Source organism: Clinocottus analis, unplaced genomic scaffold (genome assembly GCF_023055335.1).
Source record: "Clinocottus analis isolate CAN_PGR_092001 unplaced genomic scaffold, fCliAna1.0.p SCAF_6, whole genome shotgun sequence".
In the NCBI taxonomy this organism is placed as follows: Eukaryota; Metazoa; Chordata; class Actinopteri; order Perciformes; family Cottidae; genus Clinocottus; species Clinocottus analis.
The window spans coordinates 2,125,948-2,146,598 of NW_027176218.1; the positions used below are offsets into that span (position 1 = coordinate 2,125,948).

The window sequence follows — 20,651 nt, forward strand, 5'->3', positions numbered from 1 at the left end:
TCTGCGCCACGTGGGGGCATTGCTGATCGTTCTGATTCATCTTGTCAAACATGGCTTTGATGTTCTGGATGGGTTTAATGAGCTCCATGGTCAGCTGGAGAGACAGGGAGGCGGTTAGTTTGGAGAAAACATAATATCGAGACAGTAACGGGGAAACCACGAGGTACCGTGAGAAGATTTAACAACATCAAAGGAGATACATCTTCTAAAAATTGGCCTGTAGGGGTTTCTTTATCCTGAGGACAAACTTTAAATTCATTCATTCATTTGGCTCGTCCAAGAAGAAAATGGTGGTTGTTGTTAGTTGTTATGGTGAGAACACGCTGGTCAGTGGGGCCATGAAGCTGTAGCTGCTCCACAGGAAGAGAGCGGATGCAGCGTCGGGAGGCGGATGGCGAGAAGATGGCGACGAGAAAGGAACCTATGGACTCGAAGCTGGCCACCAGCAGCAGCATTTCGGCTATTTTAGCATGAAAGCATGGCGCAATTAGCGAGCTAGCTTACTATCCAGCGGTCCGTGAGTTAGCTTGTCCTTCTCCAGACAACTTTACCTGTTACTTTTTTTTTCTATGTCACTCCTCAAGGTCTTGGTGTCTTTGATGTGGTACTTTGGAGGGATTTTCACTCATTTTGATAAATTCTTAAATAGTGAAAGTTGTTCAAATTTAGCTCAAAATCTGCATGAGAAATGCTGTCAGCCCTTAAACTGTTACACTCTATGAGACGCAATAGAGCGTGAATGACCATCAAACACTTACAGCAAATTGTTTTATGTTTCTTTTACACTTTAAACCTTAAAAATGTGAAAATGCTCTCCAAACTAAACACATTTCGTTTCGAGCCCCTGCCCTCCAAGCAACTTAAAACTTCACCAAATTGCAAACAGTTCACGAAGGTCCTGGATGAAAGGAGCGTCAGTGAAAGCATCGAGCCTCCTTCTGGGCGAGAGGACCGAGAGTTCATGAATATATCGAGAGGAAACCATTACTTACTGTAAGGTGGGCGCAGCGTGCACGTTGTCTCAAAGCAGGTGCATAAAGAAAGTGAATCAAAGTCTTATCAGACTGATAAGTGATCAGGGTTCCTCCTCTCGTCAGAGATATTTAAATAACTTCAGGTCACGCCCCACCAGACACAAATGGCGTCAGAGTTTATTCTCCACTCTGCACGTTCACAGGTTTTTCTGCACTTCTCGTTGGATGCTAAACTGCATATTGTTGCATTAGCATCTGTACTCAATCACAATATATATATATATATATATATATATATATATATATATATATATATATATATATATATATGTATGTATATATGTATGTATGTGTATATATATCTATATATATACATATATAGATATATATATATGTACATATATATATATATGTAGATATATATATATATGTACATATATATATATATATATAGATATATATATAGATATATATATGTATAATCATGCACATGTTGGGCTGCAGACGTCTGCAGGTCTCAGTGACTTGAAGAATCTAAACATTGTTGATCATTGATATAAAATGTTATGTTCAAAGGATTATTGGCTCAATAAAACTTTATGTTTTAATGAAGGAACCAGACTTTAACCGTCTAGTTGGCAAACAAACGGCGTTATGGTGGAAAGGTTCAATGAGCGTTTCTGACCCCGGCAGCCGTTTTGAACGCAGTCGAGCCAAAACAAAGCTCCGCCCACCAACCGGAGTAACTTTGTAGTTGTTTATGGCTGAACACCGACTGAAATAAGAGCCTGAAAACACTCGAGGTGTGTCACGACCCATGTGAAACCACTCAAAGTGAAGAAATAAATCACGCAGTCACAGAATCTAGAGCCAGATTAGTTAGACCAGAGCTTCAGTGATTGACAGCTACGTCGGACAAATCCTCGGCTCTGATTGGTTGAATCTTGGCGCTCATCTGTGGACTGATGGTTGGAGGTCGTGACATTTTTTGGTCTTAACGTTGCAAACACACGATGAGCTCATGGAACGTGATGCAGTGATTAAACACGGCAACAGGATACAAAGGAGTTCTGCAACATGCACATTAATGCAGCAGGGCGGGCTTTACCTACCGACATCTACAATACCCACAAAACACACACCATGTGTGTGTTATCCACTTAATCATTGAGCAGGAAGTATAAAGAAGCCTCACACCAGGAGGTCAAGGGGTCAAACACAGTCTTTTCTCCTCTGTTCCTCGTGTGAAACAAGAAGTCGACGTGGATTTATTTGTCACTTAACTTCTGTACTTCAACACTTCAGAAGAATTATTGTTGCTTTAAAAGACTTTAAACATCTCTCTCGCTCTCTTTCTCTCTCTCTCTATATATATTCTGCTTCTTCTTTTCCTTCAGCGGTAACATAATTAGACCTCTGGTGCGTCATGAGGGAGGGGGAACTGTAAACGTTGCAGAGGAACAGGAAGTCGTGAGCAGCACAGGGAGGAGCTGAAGGCTGCAGTTTCATTTTCACGCAACGACACACAGAAGAAAGACCTCGGACGAGGAGCCTTCCATTGCAGGTAAATAAGCTTTATCTTTTGAAAGCGTTCGTCTTGGCTGACAGCGCTGTGTGTCTGTGTGTGTGTGTGTGTGTGCGTGTGTGTGTGTGTCCAGCAGATGTGTCTCTCTACAGTCTGTTCACACGGAGAACGTGTTGAAAACTGTCAAACACAAAGGGAAGTGTTTCCCTCCAGGGCAACAGAGAGCGGTGACGCTCCCTGTGAGAATCTGGGGAGAGGCCGCCCTGACTTTAGGATCGTTCATCTCCTAAACAAACCAATCAGGAACCTTCTGTAGTTGAGTCTGACAAATACACCGTTTTGATCACTTAAGTAAACTAATTAAAGGTGGAAATGTCATAACATATATTGAGTTGACATTTATGTTTTTAATAGATAAAAAAGTCCTTGTCTGCCATAATCTTTTGTTGTTTTGCCAAATTAAAACAAAAAATTCAGGACAATCAGTTGTTTGTTGTTTACTTGTAGATGGCAAAAAGTTACTCAGGTGTTGAAATGTAAAGTCCATATTTTGCACTGTGAACCCGAACGTCCAAAGTTATTAATTAGAGGTAGTGTATACTCAAAGTTTTAGAAAATGTTCCACTAACTTAATTATGTCAAGTTGGTGTAACATGTTCTTTTGAGTTGTGTTGGAAACCGTGAGTCATATTAACTGCAGATATCTGAGTTGAGCTAAATGAGCACTTACTTTTTAACTCTTATCAAAAGGTACAAGAAGCAAATCATCCAACCTTTTAAGTTCTGGAAAATGTTGACTTTAAAGTTAATCAAAAAATTGAGGCAATCGATTGCCTCAATTTTTTTGAGTTCTGATAACTTATTCGGGTTGAACTTATTTGCTTTCAGCTCTGATTTATTCCGTTGTCATTCCCAACAGCTGAACATGGAGTTCATTGAGCCCATCCTGGGCATCGCCTCAAAGATCTACAGCCAGGTTGGGAAGGTGAAGGCCAATGAGAAGCGCAGCGAGCGTATTTGTGACCGAGTCAAACACCTTGACAACCTGGTGAGGTCCATCCAAAAGTGGAAGCCGGAACAAATCACCGCCGAGGTGAAAATGGCCCTCAAGGGACTCTCCTTCACTCTGAATTTGGCACAGGTGCTCATCGAGAAGTACACCAAGATCAGCTTTCTGAAGCACTTTCTGAAGGCCGGCGATCGCGAAGACGAGTTCAACAACGTGAACGAACGCCTCAACGACGCCTTCCAGGTCCTGTCCGGAGTCCTGAAGGTGGACCTCAGCAACGAGATGCGGAAGTTGTTCGAGCTGGAATCCAGACAGAAACAAGACGAGGCCGACCGCAGGGTGGACGACGCCAAGATGAAGAAGCGTGAGCCCAACTCTTCTAGACTTGTCGAGTGTAGATGATCCAAATTAGCTCGGTCGATCTTCGCGAACTTTCTATGGCTTAACCCGTTGAAAACTATGGAACCAATTGTGTCTCAAGACATCCTTTCCCTGTGTTTGAGTGGTCATAGGAACCCCAAATTGATTCCAATACTTGTGTTTATTGTATGTATTTGTTCAGCAAAGTCTTGGGAAAAAATGTATATCTGCAAAAACATCACTTTTAAAAGATATTTTGATCGTAACTATGAACATCCAGCATGATATGAGCCAGATTCCCGAAAAATGGCTCGTGGAGCGGTCAATAAGACACCTTTTGGGAAAGATTAGGACCTAAAGAATCGGCACATTTGGTCCCATCGAGCCAGCTTTAATGGACATTTCCAGATTGTTGTGTCTACACCGATGCGCCGTCCACAAATATACGTCATCATGCTCACTAGAAGAAATGGAGGTCTATGAAATGGTATATAATTGAGAGGGAAACCAGAGCAGAGATGTGGGACAGGATACATTCTCTGGTGGGTTTTGGTTCATCGGTGTTGTTTCGCTCCTCAGTGCTTCTAGACTACATGAAAGCCCAGCAGGAGAAAACAGACGCCATGCAGAGAGACATGGAATCCCTCAAAATCAACGTGGAAAAGGTCGTCGCGAGCCGTGAGTACATCGAAACCACTTCAACGTGAGGAATACCTTCATGAGAAGGACACAAACAGGAAGCTTCATGTTGTTCTGTTGTAGCGGGATGTGGGAATAAGTTACAGGTTCACCTTTTTCAATTTAAAGGACAACACAGTCTCACGGCAGGTTTTCAAACACAACATGCAATCTGTTTTGTGTACACTTTGTGTCCCCTGGCGCCACAGACAGCTGTAATCAAACATAAACAAATTGTTTCCACAGTGGATAAGCCCAGCATCACGGAGGAAGTCATCAAATTGATCAAACCAAAGGATCTGGTCTACGATTTCCCCAGAGAGCCCTTCATGACAACACCAACCTCCGAGGTCTACAAAGGAAAGTACCACTGTGACCCGGTGGCCATCAAGAGATACACTGACACTGTGACCATCAGCCTGAGGTCGGTGTTTCAGGACAATGTTGCACCAAAGACATCGCTCCTTTTCTATGCGCAAAGTTTAAGATTATTATTTGTTTCCCCGGATGCTTAAATTCATACGTAGAGTCCCAAAAAAAGACAATCAGGAAGAGGAATCCTTTCTCTATTGTTCTCCCAGCTTACTTCCTCTTTTTTTTGTTTAGGACTTGTTTGGACTTGTTAACGCGTTTTCGTGTAGACGGAGATCTTTTTTTCGGAAATTATTGGCTTTTCCCTCTTAGCTCGACCCCTCTGCCCCCCAAAAAAACCTTCTTCATCCAAGATACAAGTCAGATTTGTAGACACGTTGAGCTTTTAGTCGACTAAAGGACATGCGTTCATGAGCTTCAGGTCGTAAAGAAGTGTAAACTTAACTCATGTAATTTCACTTTTTGGAAACCGTTCGAAAATCACCCCGCGGCCATTTTAAGTCCCAGCATGCCCCATCCAGACAATCTTTTGGCATAAAATACGCAATTTTTCCATTTTTGACATATTTTTTGATTGAAACTCCTTCCTAACAGGACAATACTTTGTTTTATTGTGATTTTTGTTGCAGATTCTGATTCTTTAGGTCCTAATCTTTCCAAAAAGGTGTCTTATTGACCGCTCCAGGAGGCATTTTTGGGGAATCTGACTTATATCATGCTGGATGCTTATAGTTATGATCAAAATATGTTTTTAAAGTGTTTTTTTTTTTTTGCAGATATACATATATATTTTCAAGACTTAGCTGAACAAATACATAAAATAAACACACATATTGGAATTAATTTGGGGTTCCTACGACTCAAACAAAGGAGAAAAACAGAAAACCAAAATTGGTTCCAGAGTTTTCAACACGATCCTGCATCGTAACGTACTGTAAAACCGCAAATGGGACTTCAGATCTGCAGATTCTTACGACAGTCTTCGTATTATACACACAGCCTTGTGTAGTAGTACATGACACACACAAACACACACACACACACTGCCATACTGACACACATTCCCTGTGAACGTTGTCTCCAGCGAGGTGCGGGAGATTTTCGAGAAGGAAGCTAAAACCATGCAGCGGTTCGCGTCGAACAACATCCTCCGAATGTTCGGCATCTGCATCCAGGACGAGGGAGGTGAGAGAGCCGCAGGACCTCAGAGTATCGGGGACGTCGCACCTTTTTTGTTTTAAAATACAACGTGTTTACACGTGTTTGTGTGTTTTTAGGTCCCAGCCCTCAGTTCCTCATCGTCATGGAGTTCTGCGAGAAGGGAAGTCTCCGTCAGGTTCTGGACAAAGAAGGTCTCCGTCTGTCCTGGACCACCAGAGCTCGCATGTGTCGGGACGCGGCTCGAGGACTCTACCGGTCCGTCCTCTGCAATCATTTGATACAACAGCAAGATAATCAAAACAACAACACAACTGACTTTTAGAAACTGGATAGTTTTTCACTATTTTCTGACGTTTTATAGAACAAACGATCAATCCACTGCATTGAAAATCTATAAGCGTAGTATTAGCATTAATGGTATACTAACATTTCTAAAAATAAGTTAATACAAAGAAAGAATAGTTGTCCTCATTGCCACTGCTACATACACAGGTTTCTTGATAATAATTGAAGTATGACCTGTGGCAGAAGAAGTATTCAAATAATTTATTCAAGTAAAGAAATAACAATACAACAGTGTGCAAAAGTATCAGTATCAAAGTACACTGGATCGACTGAATATTACTGGATTATACTTGTTGATGCATTCATCACTTTGATGTTGCAGTTGATGCACGTGGAGCTAATTCTAGTTATTTTATACGCTGCTGGGTGCCTTAATAACCCACGAGAATGCATCAGAACGTATTAATTTCAGCTTGAAATGTAGCGGAGGAGAAGTATAAAGTACCTCAAATTCTCCGTGTGGTTTATTGCTCATGGTAGAAGGTATCGTCGTACCGTCGTCATCATATTCCTTCTTTTCTGTCAGGCTGCACCAGACTGAGGAGAAATCAAAGGTTCATGGTGAAATCAACAGCAACAAGTTCCTGGTGGCTGAAGGCTACGTCGTCAAGGTACTGAAACCAGTGCATGCTGGGATTGCTGACAGCCCACTGCTTGGCGGTATTTAAGTAGTTGGGGAGGGTTGAATGAGGTCTGGTGTTATTGTTGTTGTTGTTGTTGTTTTTAGCTGGGAGGCCTTGAGCTGGCAAAAACTGAGACGTCGCTGAGAAAACTGACAAAGTCCAAAGTTTCCCAAAGCAGTGCGTCGCTGAGCTACTCGTCTCCAGAGATGCTGGACGTCAACCAGAGCTACAACAAGCAGAGCGAGATGTACAGGTCCGACCCCGTGAGCTCCGCTCATACTCCTGAACGCTGACGACAGCGCTGTTTACATGAAGGGCTGTTTACATGAAGGGCTTTTTACATGAAGGGCTGTTTACATGAAGGGCTTAGACAACTTTGAAACGCTTTTAAACAAAACCTAATCTGACTGACTTTGTGGGGGGATGTTCTGCTGCAGGTCTGAGTACGTCCAGGCCTGGTTGGCTGAAAAGCTTTTTTTTCCAGTTTATCAGTGTAACAGCTTTATTAATGGTCTATGAGTTGTTAACAGCCTTATTAAAGATTGATTAGTTGTTCACAACTTTATTGAAGATTGATTAGTTGTTATTAAAAGCTTTAATTATGGTTTATGAGATGTTCATAGCAGCTTTATTAAAAAAACTTTATTAAGAGTATGAGTTGTTACCAACAGCTATATTACATATTGGTTAGTTGTTGTTCACAGCTTTATTAATGATTTATGAGTTGTTCACAGCTTTATTAATAGTTTATGAGACATGTCAAGCAACCTTAATAACATCCGTATAAAGAGTTTATGAGTTGTGACTAGCAGATTTAAAAAAAGTTCATGAGTTATTTACAGCTTTATTAAAGATTTATGAGTCTTTATTTTTTTAATTCTGCACAGTGAAGCTCAAACGTCTACGTGAAGCAACGATGAGAAAACACTTCTTTTTCTGTTTTTAGAGTGGAGGTGAAATGGTAACAATTCTAACGTGGAGATGTTTGTCTTTCAGCTTTGGAATCGTCCTGTGGGAAGTGGCAACGGGCAAGAAACCTTTTGATGGTGCGTATACCTGCAGAACCATTGGGTTTGGTACCGAAAGCCAATATGGCCGCTTTTTTTAAGCAAATGCAACACAACAATTGTGTGTAGAAGAAACGCTCCGTTTTCTCCACCAATCCTCGCTGAGGAAACGTTTGTTTTTAACGCTGGAATCTAGACGAGAAACATCTCCAAGACTCAAAGTGAGATTATCAGGACACGCGTTTGTTCCTCGGTTCATTTGGTGTTGATATAACAATCACTCAATCTGTGACTATTATATTAAAGGCCCTTTGTTTTTTTTGCTCCGCTCTGATTGGCTCAGCTGCACAACCATAAACTCGACTACAGGACCATTGGCTTCTACTTCTGTGCCGAACGTTTGCTGACTTTTTTTCCTCCAGGTTGGTCAAACAAGGAGATCTTTGAGAAAGTGGGAAAAGGGACCTATCAAGAGGAGCTGCCCTCCGATTGTCCCAAAGGACTGGCGGATCTGATCGACGCCTGTCGGGCCCGCGACTGCTTCCAGAGACCGTCTGCTGGAGGTAACTCACAACCACGGCCGCCACGTTTAGATCCTCCATCCTTTGAAGGTTTCTATGTTTGTGTTTGAGAGCATGAGGTCTAATGTGAAGTCAAGGCCTTTACCTGGTCCTGAACCAGTCTCAGTCTAGTCCTGGCCCTCTATAGTCTCAGTGTAGTCCTGGTCCTCTATAGTCTCAGTGTAGTCCTGGTCCTCTATAGTCTCAGTGTAGTCCTGGTCCTCTTTCGTCTCAGTGTAGTCCTGGTCCTCTATAGTCTCAGTGTGGTCCTGGTCCTCTATAGTCTCAGTGTAGTCCTGGTCCTCTATAGTCTCAGTGTAGTCCTGGTCCTCTATAGTCTCAGTGTACTCCTGGTCCTCTATAGTCTCAGTCTAGTCCTGGTCCTCTATAGTCTCAGTGTAGTCCTGGTCCTCTATAGTCTCAGTGTAGTCCTGGTCCTCTTTCGTCTCAGTGTAGTCCTGGTCCTCTATAGTCTCAGTGTGGTCCTGGTCCTCTATAGACTTTGGGTAGTTCTGGTCCTCTATAGTCTCAGTGTAGTCCTGGTCCTCTATAGTCTCAGTGTAGTCCTGGTCCTCTCGTCTCAGTGTAGTCCTGGTCCTCTCGTCTCAGTGTAGTCCTGGTCCTCGATAGACTTTGGGTAGTTCTGGTCCTTTTCTAAAGAAATTCTAAAAAAATAGTCGCAAACAGTGAATGATGTCCGTTGTAACTGTCTCTCTCTCTTCTCCAGTGCTGGTGGATCGGCTGCAGAGCGTGGTGAACAAGCTCGAGGAGTCGTAGGCCTCTTCCTCCCTCTTCCTCTTCGTCGGCAGCGCTCCTCCTGGGGACTCTTGACTGGCCTGTAACTCCTGAACAATACACACGAAAAGTTTACACTAAAAGCCATACTTTTTTTTAAAATTTAGTTAGTTTGCTGTGACTCCTTGTGGGCATCTCTTAATGTTTGAACCTGCTTTTTGCAACTTCAAATGTCTTTAGAGTAGATGGGCGTATGACATGGCTGCTTAGAGCTGAGAGGTAGTTCAGGGAAACGTAGATGTTTTACAACTTCTCACCACTACGCTGTGAATACTCTGTTCATTCATGAGAAGCACGTGACAACAACAATACTACCGTCAGTATGTTTTCAGACTGATCTCTCAGTCATTATCTTTACTGTGACCATGAGTTTATTAGGAGACGGTAGGAAAACATTAACATACGTTAGTCAATGGTGAAAGACGATTTAACAAAAATCTAAAAATCTAATCTTGTCGTGAATCACACGTGTATTGTTTGTCAATTCAAAAGCTCATTTGGAAAGTCTCGGTTTGTCATAGATTTGCCGTGAAACCGCTCTTCAATACATTCTCTTGTCTCTCATAATGCACGTCAACAACATGGCCGTTAGCTTAGCTTGCTAGCTAGCTAACTTAGATGGGAAGTTGTCTTGCAGCAACCACAAATCCTCTCAGCGAATAAAAGAGATGTTTGATTCACCATGGCTGCCTACATGTTGATACATGCCGAATAAAATCAATGAACAATCTAAAGACAACTCTATTGCTTCTCCGCTTTTTACTCTTTCCTATAAACCCTTGAAATCAAGTGATTTTGATTTATTCTTTTAATTTCCATGTCCCTTTTTTATATTCACGTCTATGTGACAATTCTTTTTCATTCACGTGTCTGTGTGTTGGATCTTTTATTTACAATTGTGGGTGGAGGTACTATGGAAGCCCATTTCCGCCACACAGGAAAAAAAAATTAGGAAAAAAAAAAAATATATATATATTAAGAAAAAAAGAAAAAATTAATCGTCTTTTTTCCGTTGACAAAAATAAAATAAAAACATCAAAGCAATACGATATTTCATCACTTTGGTTTTACAATACCTTCATTTAAATGTAAATATGTATTGGTCATACAAAAAAACAAGTACAAGTCACATAACGGTCCAATCCTGTTCCAATTCACATATTATTTTAATTTAACATTGCAAGCACATTGCAAGCACTGTTTTATATTCAAGTGCTCTTGTTATTTACCAAAAGACAGCTTGGCCATGTCAACCATCCGTATGCCTATTCATGAGTTACTTTAAAGTAAATAATTCATTTAATATATGTGTGCATTTTACTCAGTTTTTAAAAATGGTCAATGGAAGTACAACTATGTACTTTTACTTTGTGCATACATATATTAGCTACAATTATATTTAGGCTGCAACTGTAATTTCGACAATTGTAGGCAGTAGTCAAGTTCTCATTTCTCTCCTGGAATGAAACGGAAAACGTTTTTTTTTTTCGTTGCCTTTTTTCAAGTCAATGAAAAGAAAAAAAAAGACAACAACAAAAAAAAAAAGTTGATTAACTGTTTTTTTTTTGTCCTAATTATTATTGTTTTTGGAGGGAGGGAGGGGGGTCCTAATTTTTTTAGGATCCTAATTTATTTATTTATCTTTTGGTCTTAATTTTTTTTAAAAGAAATTGTCCTCATTTTATTTTTTGTGTGTTGCGAAATGGGCTTCCGTAGGGGTCGAATAAAGGAATATAAAATATTGATGGCTGAATGACACTATCTGGTAAGATAGTACGTCTAAATTATGAGACAGTAAGTCATAATTATGATCTAGTAACTCGTAATTATGAGCTAGTAAGTCATAATTGCGAGATAGTAATGTTAACTTACTTACGGTTCCGTAGAATCGCGCGTGATTCATCTTCTCAACTTATGATCTTCGGCGGTGACGTCACGGCTGGAGGGGATGGGAGGGGGGCGGGCAGCGCGGGCTCTGGTCGCCGGGAGATTCGATCCCTGACCGCGGATCTCGACTGCGTCCTACTCTCCCGGGGAAAAGTAGTCACCCCGGAAACCCGAGTTGTCCATCCGCGGGGTTTCCCACAGAGCGGTAAAACCTCACCTCCGCGTTCAGGTAACGAGGAGCCTTTTGCCGCGCGTTGCCTGCGAGCCACCGCGCTCACCATCTCACAAAACACCGCGTTTTATTTCAGCAGGGCATCAGAACGGATAATCGCATTATTGTCGTTATTGTTATCTATGTGTTGTTGTGTAACGTTGCTGATATACGTACAAAAAAAACAACCTGAATTGAGTACAAGCAGCTACTGGCGGCGGCTGTTTTTACCCGTAGGCCCTGGAGACCTCGGTGTCTAGTTCGGCGCGTGTCCGCGAAAGGCGTCGCCTGGCCCCGCAGAACACAGCGTAACATTTGCCGTCGCAAGTGGTAGTTTATGGACAGTTGAGGCTTCCGTACTGGCAAGTATTACGCTTTCAGATCCTGTACTTTAGGGAAAGGACAAGTACCACTCTGTGTAAATACTCCACTACAAGTAAAAGACATTTAAACAGTACTTCAGTGAAGTATTATTATGTACTTTGAGTATTCAAAATAAAAGTATAGATTGTGCAGGAAAGTTCTCCCCGTCAGTGTTTTAGTGCATCAGATGTTTCTGAATTAACATGAATTACACTGCTGTTGGTTTTGCTGCAGCTTGGCACTATTGTTTTGTTTGCTTTGTTAGTTCATTTAATATTGTGCATTGACAAGTCTTTAGAAAAAATAAAAGTCACTTAGACAACTAGTAAAAGTTGTCTAAGTGTGTTATATTCATGTGTTCATTTACGCTGAGTTTGAAATAATTAATATTTTTTTAAAGAAAGAGGCTCAAAATATAAGCAGCATACATACATGCATCTATATAAATGTTTATTCTTTTAATCAAACTATTGTCTATCATTCATTTGTGTCATTTAAGGTTTACTGTATGCTTTGAATTCTCATTGTTAGTTTAAATACTACATTTTATCACTTTTTACTGTTTACACACAGATTTGACACTGTTTAATTATGGAGATTTGGTCAAAAGTCTTTGAAATTTGGTTAAAAGTCATGAACATTTGGTTAAATATCATGAAATCAATTGGTCAAATTGTGCATGAACCCTGTGGTGGAATGGTCTGAGAACGGTTGAGCAGGAGCGGAGTTGATTCAAACCATTTGACCTGCGTTTGTTCCCAGATGGAGGCCATGGAGGTGGACTTCCCAGGGGTGCTGCTGGGAGGAGGAGGAAGAAGAAGAAGCAGCAGAAGCAGCAGACAGCGTGCGATCAACGCCGCGGCGGACTTGGCAGGATCGGACGCCGCCGCGCCGCCGCACGTCATCTCGGACTCCGGCAGCAGCACCGAGGTTGACGAGGACGAGGACGACGAAGGGGGGCGGTCGGCGTCGCGCGCGCCGCCCAGACTTCCTGCCACTTGGGCCTTCAGTCAAAGAGCGGTGGGCGGGTCCGCCGCGCCGTCGGCCGCTCAGGGGGCGCGCATACGGAGGAGGCTCAGGTAAAGAGGGACGCTAGGCAACACGGACACGTGACGAACAACACACGTGTTCTTGATGAGCAGCATCGGGAACGTAAACGGCAGCGGCGACAAGTTTTGGGTCTCCGCTCAGCAGCCGCTTTGTGTCGGGAAGTTGTGTGTCTATTTCGGAGATGTTAAACTGCTTGTGTGTGTGTGCATGTGTGTGTGTGTGTGTTTGTGTGTGTGCGCTCTAGGCAGGGCCTCAGGGTTCACTACCCCAGCCAGACGGCGGCGCCCTCCAGAGGCTTCCCTGACTTCCTGCTGCGGGCGCCGGCCGCCAGCGCGGCCGAGCCCGAGTCCGGCAGCACCACCGAGGTCAGCGATTCTGACGACGACGAGGATGAGGAAGGTGGCCGCGAAGAAGGCCCGCCCGCCGCCCCGGGGCCCGCCAGCCAGACGGTGGCGGCGCCCGCCAGCCCTCACCTCGGCCCGCGGCCGCAGGACGCCGCCTCGACCAGTGAGTCTGCTCTTTGTGTCCTTCGCCGGTTTCCACAGACCGGCGCAGCGTCCTCTGTTTCTAAAACGTGTTCTGCATCTCACCTGCGTTCAGACTCCGGCTCGGCTGCAGAGGACGAGAGGACGGCGGCCGCAGATCAGACCGTCCAGGTAACGATCGCACCTCACGAGCATCGACGGAGGACGACGGCGACTTCAAAAGCGTTTTGATGGGTTTTTTTTAACTCTCGCATCTCGCCGCCTCCAGCCGGCGGCGTCGGCGTCCGTGCAGCCGGCGGCGTCGGAGGAGGGCGAAGGCGACATCTGCTCCATCTGCTTCGAGGCGTGGACGACGGCGGGCGAGCACCGGCTGTCCGCTCTGCGCTGCGGCCACCTCTTCGGCTTCACCTGCATCCAGCGCTGGGTGAAGGCGCAGGGCCCATCCGCCAAATGCCCGCAGGTCAGTCAGCGCACCTCGCGGTACCCGGGGTTACCACGGTCAATGGGGAAAAGGCCTTGGAGGGGAAAAAAAGTGTTGTAAAAGTGATGTAAATCTGTTATTTTCATACGTTCATGACGTTTACGCTGAGTTTTAAATTCAAATTCAAATTTTTTACATTTTCTCAGTTTTCCATGTTTACATCAAGATTTCACAAAATGTTTAGTCATGGAAATCTGTCTTGGAAATTTGGTTTAAAGTCTTGGAAATTTGATTTAAAGTCATTGAAATTTTGTTATGTCATAAAAAATGTTGTTAAAAGTCATGTAAATGTAGTTACGTCATGTAAATGTGGTTTAAGTCATGGAAGAGTGTAAATCCATTGGTCAGGATGTATGTGTGTCTCCTTCCCCGCCCCCTGTGTGTTACCCTGCATGTCGAACACACACACACACACACACACACACAGTTTGTGTTTCTGTTGTATCTCTTCAGTGCAACAAGAAGGCGAAGCGCTCCGACATCGTGCTGCTCTACGCGCCCAAGCTCCGAGCGCTGGACAACTCTGAGCAGGAGGCGCTGAAGAAGTGAGCTTCCTGTGGAGGCCGAGCGACTCCAATGTCAATGAACACACGTTTGAATACAGGAGAAATGAACGCTGGAATAAGTCTGTGTGTGTGTGTGTGTGTGTGTGTGTGTGTGTGTGTGTGTGTGTGTGTGTGTGTGTGTGTGTGTGTGTGTGTGTGTGTGTGTGTGTGTGTGTGTGTGTGTGCAGGTCTCTGGAGCAGGAGCAGTCTCTGAGGAGGAAGGCTGAGCTGGAATCCGCTCAGTTCAAACTGAAGCTGCAAGTCGTCACCAACAAATACGGACAAGCGCAACAAGAGCTGCAGGTAACGAGCGCCGAGAGCTTCAGGGTTCATTCATTCAGTTTCTGCTCGAAATGAAACTCTTCAACATGACTGTCCTCTTTCAAATGTGTGTTTTATATTGTCTTCATTCAGAGTTTTATTCATAATTAATCACGGCAGCGTTTCTGCTGACGATTTATATGATAAACTGACCATTTCACAGTAAATAAGTAATAAATGAGGCTTTGACAGTGAAGAGCTTCTTTCGCTCTGTGACGCTGAAGAGACTGAAGACAGAGAATAATAAACCAGTTCATTAACTTTTTGCATTTGAGATACAAAAACGTTGGAATAATTACATTAAGATTAAATGAGTCAATAAAATCACATGAAAGTCCAATTTCACATCTTTTTTTGTATAAAACAAAACATTCATATTCTTATAATTTACACACAGAATGATGGAGAAACCACATGAACTGCCCCAAAATATAATATTAAAGTAATTTTACTGTTTTTAATGATAATGTGTGTACTTTACAGTAAAAGAAATAACGATGAAAAAAAAATTGCACAAAACCCCCTCTGCAAAATAAGAAAATAGTTTAGTAATTCATATTCATTGCTTCAGTTCATATAAAAGATTAAAACATTTTCTAATTAATACTCGAAGGAGCTTGACATGTTATTTTTAACTACTTATCCCATCATATGCTATTCCAGGATTTAATTAAAAAGCATAATTAATAAAAATAAAAAAAAGTAAACTCGGTGGATTTGTGGACCAGTTGTTGGTTTGGTCTCCAGCTCCATGTCAGTGAAACCCCTCATCATCTTCCTCTTCCTCCCTCTGTGCAGGAGCTGAGGGCCCTGATGGCTCACGCCGGCCGGAGCTCGCTCTCCTCCTCTTCCTCCTCCTCTTCCTCCTCCTCGGCGTCCGGCTCGCTCCTCCTCCTCTCGTCCCAGCGGCCGGCCGGCTCGCGGGCGGCGCAGTACGGCTTCTCCAAGGCGCTGCTGGTGTCTCAGGCCGGAGGCTCCAGGGTTCTGTCGTACTGCGAGACGCTGAGCTGCCTGCTGGCCTCGCAGCCCTCGCCGCACGCCACGCTGCTGCCCGGTGAGCGAGCGAGTGGTTGGTTGGTTGAGATTTGGCGTCACCCCGCTGTGATTGGTCCCCGCTAACTCTTCGGTCTCCTCCCCCTCAGGCTGCGGCGTGAAGAAGGTGACCGTGGTCAACATGAAGGCCAGTCAGTACGTCCCAATCCACTCCAAACAGATCCGAGGGCTGTCCTTCAACCGGCAGAACGACAGCCTGCTGCTGTCGGCTGCTCTGGACAACACCATCAAGCTGACCAGGTACGCCAACGATCACGTGACTGTGTCAGCAGCCAATCAGGAGCAGAGCTAAGAACGTTAGCGGCATCGCTAACGGAGAACTGGCAGGAGGAGAGCTACTAACGTTAGCGGCATCGCTAACGGAGAACCGTGTTCACATGTAAAATGGTGTGTGTGTGTGTGTGTGTGTGTGTGTGTGTGTGTGTGTCAGTCTGCTGACCAACACGGTGGTTCAGACCTACAACACTGGGAAGCCCGTGTGGAGTTGCTGTTGGTGTTTGGACAACAGCAACTACGTCTACGCCGGTCTGAGCAACGGCTCCGTGCTCGTGTACGACACCAGAGACACGAGCACGCACGTGCAGGAGCTGCAGCCGCTACGCTCACGGTACACACACAGACACACACACACACGAGCCTCTACCACTTTACTACCTTCACAGTCGAGTATTAAAAGATTATTTTATCGGTGAATTCAGTCTGTCTGAAGGGATCTGACCTGTAGTGTTTAAAAACAGCCTCGTCGGCCTCCATTTTTGTTGCACCTTTAGTCCCGCCCCTTGCTCTGATTGGCTCATCGCCCGTCTCCTCGCTGGGCTCATTTGTGTCCGTCACTCTTTAGTTGAGTCTCTGTTTTGACACCATACGAGTCAGCCGTCTTGACCTTGAAGGACACTGATATTAATGATAATTGGCCCCGCCCCCTGTCCCAGGTGTCCCGTGGCGTCCCTGTGCTACGTCCCGCGGGCGGCGTCCAGCTCGTTCCCCTGCGGCGGGCTGATCGCCGGCTCGCTGGAGGGCGGCTGCTTCTGGGAGCAGCTCAACGAGACGACGTACCAGCCGCACGCGCTGCCGCTGGAGGCCGCCGGCTGCACCGACATCCAGGTGGAGCCGGAGAGCCGGCACTGCCTGGTCACCTACCGGCCAGGTGAGGGATTACACATATATACATATATCTATTTATTGATAAATATATATATATAGTATATTGTATCTTTCTAATGCATTACATAATGATGATCGTGTGCATGATGTCCAGGCCGCTCCCACCCGGCCCTGCGCTGCGTGCTCATGGCGTTGACGCGCGCCCCGCAGCAGGACTCGGCCCAGCAGCCCGGCTGCTCGTGCTCTCCGGTGCAGACGTTCAGCGCCGGCTCGTCCTGCAAGCTGCTCACCAAGAACGCCGTGTTCAGGAGGCCGGACGGGGGCGGGGCCCTGGTGTGTGCCGGGGACGAGGCCTCCAACTCCACCATGGTGAGGGAGTGTGTGTGTGCGGTTGTGTGTCATTGAATGCTTGTTAAAGGAGCACGCTTTTACATGCTGCATCTACTACTTTTAAAGAAAAAAATCGTATTTAATCATAAACGGGTCTGAGCTCCAGGTCAGCGCTAGCGAGCTCAGCTAGCCTCTTCCACCACCTCCACAGCGTTAGCTCGCGCTGCTAGGTGGCGCTGCTAGGTGGTGCTGCTAGGCTAGCTCGAGCTGCTAGGTGGAGGTGTCGCTGGCTAATCCACCAGGACGTTATGGACATTGTAGCTTCTGTTGGCCTTTCTGCTGCTACATCGCGCTGCTGGCTCGCAAGCTAGCGCTGTGAAGATTGTGAGAGAGGCTAGCTTGCGTTGTTAGCTTGTGTTGCTAGTTAAGAAATAAAAAATATTTAAAAGTAGCGACTTCTAACCCAAATTTTAGGGTAGATTGTTTTGAGACTAATTACATTTTAATGTAAAAATTTTTTTTTTCAGTCATTTGGTTTATTTTTACGTTTTCTTTCATGGTTGGTGGAGTGTTGTTACGCTGACGCCCTGACTAAGTTAAGCCCCGCCCCCTCAGGTGTGGGACGCGGCCAGCGGCGCTCTGCTGCAGAAGCTGCCGGCCGACCTGCCGGTGCTCGACATCAGCCCGTTCTCTCAGAACGGAGAACACTTCCTGGCCTCGCTGACGGAGAAGATGCTGAAGCTCTACAGGTGGGAGTGAGCGAGCCTCTGTCTCTGGCGCGCCCTCAAACTAGACAACAACAACAACAACAACAACAACACACACTGAAAATGCTGCTCAACTTTTTGCCGACGCGCAAACAAATTGTGATTACGAACTCGAGGAAAAACCAAGATTTCACTTTTTTTTGGGACCAAGTGTCACGTTGCTGCTCGTCTGGTGACCTTTGACCCCGCAGACGCACCAGAGGCAGCTGGGGAGGACTGGGGAAGGGTCTCCCATAGAATGTAGAAGGGGGGGGTGAGAGATGTTTACAGGAGTCAAGAGTCAAAGGTCAGTGTGTGTGTGTGCGTGCGTGTGTGTGTGGGTGCGTGTGTGTGTGTGTGTGTGTGTGTGTGATATCATGTTATTAGTTCTCTTACTTTCTGTAAAGGGTGAACTTGAAGCCCGTTGATTTTCTGGTTAATGGACCGGCTGTTTGGACCAAAAATAAACGTGAGAATGCGATTCAATAATAATAATAATAATAACTCACGTTTTTTTTGTTGCTGTTTTTTTTTTAAACAAAAACCTGAAAGTATTCAGTTTATGATCGCAAAATATATTCAAACAATTTCATTGTTTTCTGAATTCTATGAATGACTGAGTCTTACTGAGATGTGTGTGTGTGTGTGTGTGTGTGTGTGCGTGTGTGTATGTGTCTGTATATATATATATATTTGTCATCACGCAGTGTAAATCGTGGACTCGAGATATCGGCGTGTTTCTCCATTAAATGGTTCGTCCACCAGAGGGCGCTGATGAGGGACAGGTTCACTGTGACGAGTCTGTGAAGTACATGTTCAAACTTTACAGAAATTAAGTTGAACTTGTATCTGCTTTTGAAACAAGTAGGAAGAGAGAAGAAGAAAAAAACAGCAGCAATGTTCCAGTTGCTGTAATATTCATTTTAGCCTCTTGTGGCCAAAATGAATATTACAGCTTCTTGTGGCTGAAACCTGTATTACAACAACAATGAACATGGTTTCACCTTCCAGAACTGTCTGTTTCTCCTACAAAAACAAAAGTCCACCTAACGGATAATAATTAAAAGTTGCCATTTTTCTTGTGAGAAGGAAGTCAATTAAAGAACTTTCAAGATTTTAAACCCGATTTTTTTCTCTTTTTTTTTTTTAACTCGACCTTGAATCCACCTTGACCATCAGTCCGATGGTGTGTTTTTGGAAATCGGAAACTTCAAGATGTCAGTGATTTGTAGTTAAAACATGAAACTCCTGGTGGATGTAAAGATAATTACTTCTCAGCTACACTTAGAACGGCAGATAGAAGGTTCTCCAGCATGTTGGGGTTTTTCTCCCATCTTCTTCCTCCTCCTCTTCCTCGGTCTCCACCTGACTGTTCAGTGCCAAAGGACTCAGCTATTGTACATTTTTGACTCCTCGTATTCTTCTAAAGGAAGTTGTATATTTGTATATTTGCTACCAACTTGTTTTGTGTACGACTTCAATGCGAATAAAAATTGTGAGTTATTTTTAATGAAAGTCTTCGAAGTCATTTTTAATTTTGAAAAATAAAATTCAAGGTTTATGAATCATGTTGTAGATGTTTTAGATGTTCTGCTTCTACGTTTATTTAAAGAGACAGTGTGAAGGATTAACGGCTTTATTGTTATAAGATCGAAAAGACAACTTTTTGTGGGGTGAACTTGCCCTTTAATTAAACATTTTAATGCACACAGCATTAAAGTGAAAGGTTCTGATTGTGAAGAATAATTTAGATTTATTTTTTTGTATTTTTATTTTGCCAATAATTTGGCATTTTATGAACGATACAAAAGCTTTTTAATGTGAACCTGAAACGAAGATGAACTCATCTGTAGATTATTCCAACAATTCATGATCTTTATGGGATGCCTCCATCTAGAAACAGTGTTATCTACCAGCGGTGCTGCCTTCAGGAATCACTCGTAAATTCCAAATTTTGTAGTATACGTCTATCTACACTGTATTTACCATCTTCAGGGACGTAATTTAGGAATTTACGCGCGAGCCCTAAAGGCAGCATCACGGTCCTTGACGCTCGGCTGTGATTGGTCAGAAGTCCAGGTGGTTTTATTGCATTATCTTTGGTGATGAGTAATAATGGTTAAATCATATATTTATTGATGCTAAAGTGAAGTTCAATGTACTTTAATGCTCTTTTCGTTATTTATATTTTTATGTGATTCTTCTTTTAATCTTTTCAGTTGAGGCTGTTTCCAAGCATTTTGTCACATTTGTTTTCAGGTCTCGTGCCTACTCAGTACTCAGGCTATATACAATATGTAATTCATGTTATATATATATATATATATATATATATATATATATATATATATATATATATATATATATATATGCCGGACCAATGAAGGATTATTTTTTTATTTTATCCTACAAATAAATAAATGTATAATTAATGGTGTGAATAAATACAGGAATAATTAATTAAATGCTTAAATAACATGTTTGAATACTATAAACATTATAATTGCAATGTTCTAATTTTTGTTCGCCTACATTTATTTCTTTTTATTTATTCCTGTATTTATTTACACATGTGTTTATCCATACTGAATCCATGTTTTGTCCTCCATAGCCGAGGGCCATCATCCTCGGAAGAAGAAAAAAAAAGAAGAAAAAAAAACCGTCTG

General features: G+C 43.5%; 2 protein-coding genes across 3 annotated transcripts; both read left to right on the top strand.

Moving 5' to 3' along the window:
• The first annotated feature begins 2,500 nt into the window (after positions 1–2,500).
• Positions 2,501–10,137, top strand: LOC137804131 (mixed lineage kinase domain-like protein). Its single transcript, XM_068603171.1, has 11 exons — positions 2,501–2,538; positions 3,419–3,872; positions 4,448–4,546; positions 4,793–4,970; positions 6,003–6,103; positions 6,196–6,334; positions 6,951–7,035; positions 7,152–7,300; positions 8,044–8,093; positions 8,477–8,617; positions 9,342–10,137. The coding sequence occupies exons 2-11, from the start codon at positions 3,425–3,427 to the stop codon at positions 9,389–9,391; spliced, it is 1,440 nt and encodes a 479-aa protein (XP_068459272.1). The 5' UTR covers positions 2,501–2,538; positions 3,419–3,424; the 3' UTR covers positions 9,392–10,137.
• A 1,222-nt stretch (positions 10,138–11,359) lies between these two features.
• On the top strand, positions 11,360–19,106 carry rfwd3 (ring finger and WD repeat domain 3). 2 transcript variants are annotated; one of them, XM_068603169.1, is made up of 13 exons: positions 11,360–11,525; positions 12,633–12,949; positions 13,165–13,427; positions 13,521–13,576; positions 13,674–13,865; positions 14,340–14,431; positions 14,620–14,734; positions 15,551–15,806; positions 15,895–16,045; positions 16,236–16,412; positions 16,738–16,952; positions 17,064–17,278; positions 17,855–19,106. In XM_068603169.1, the coding sequence occupies exons 2-13, from the start codon at positions 12,633–12,635 to the stop codon at positions 17,996–17,998; spliced, it is 2,193 nt and encodes a 730-aa protein (XP_068459270.1). In that variant the 5' UTR covers positions 11,360–11,525; the 3' UTR covers positions 17,999–19,106. The 2 variants fall into 2 exon arrangements, with proteins under 2 accessions (XP_068459270.1, XP_068459271.1); XM_068603170.1 differs by lacking the exon at positions 11,360–11,525 and adding an exon at positions 11,533–11,869.
• The last annotated feature ends 1,545 nt before the right edge of the window (positions 19,107–20,651 follow it).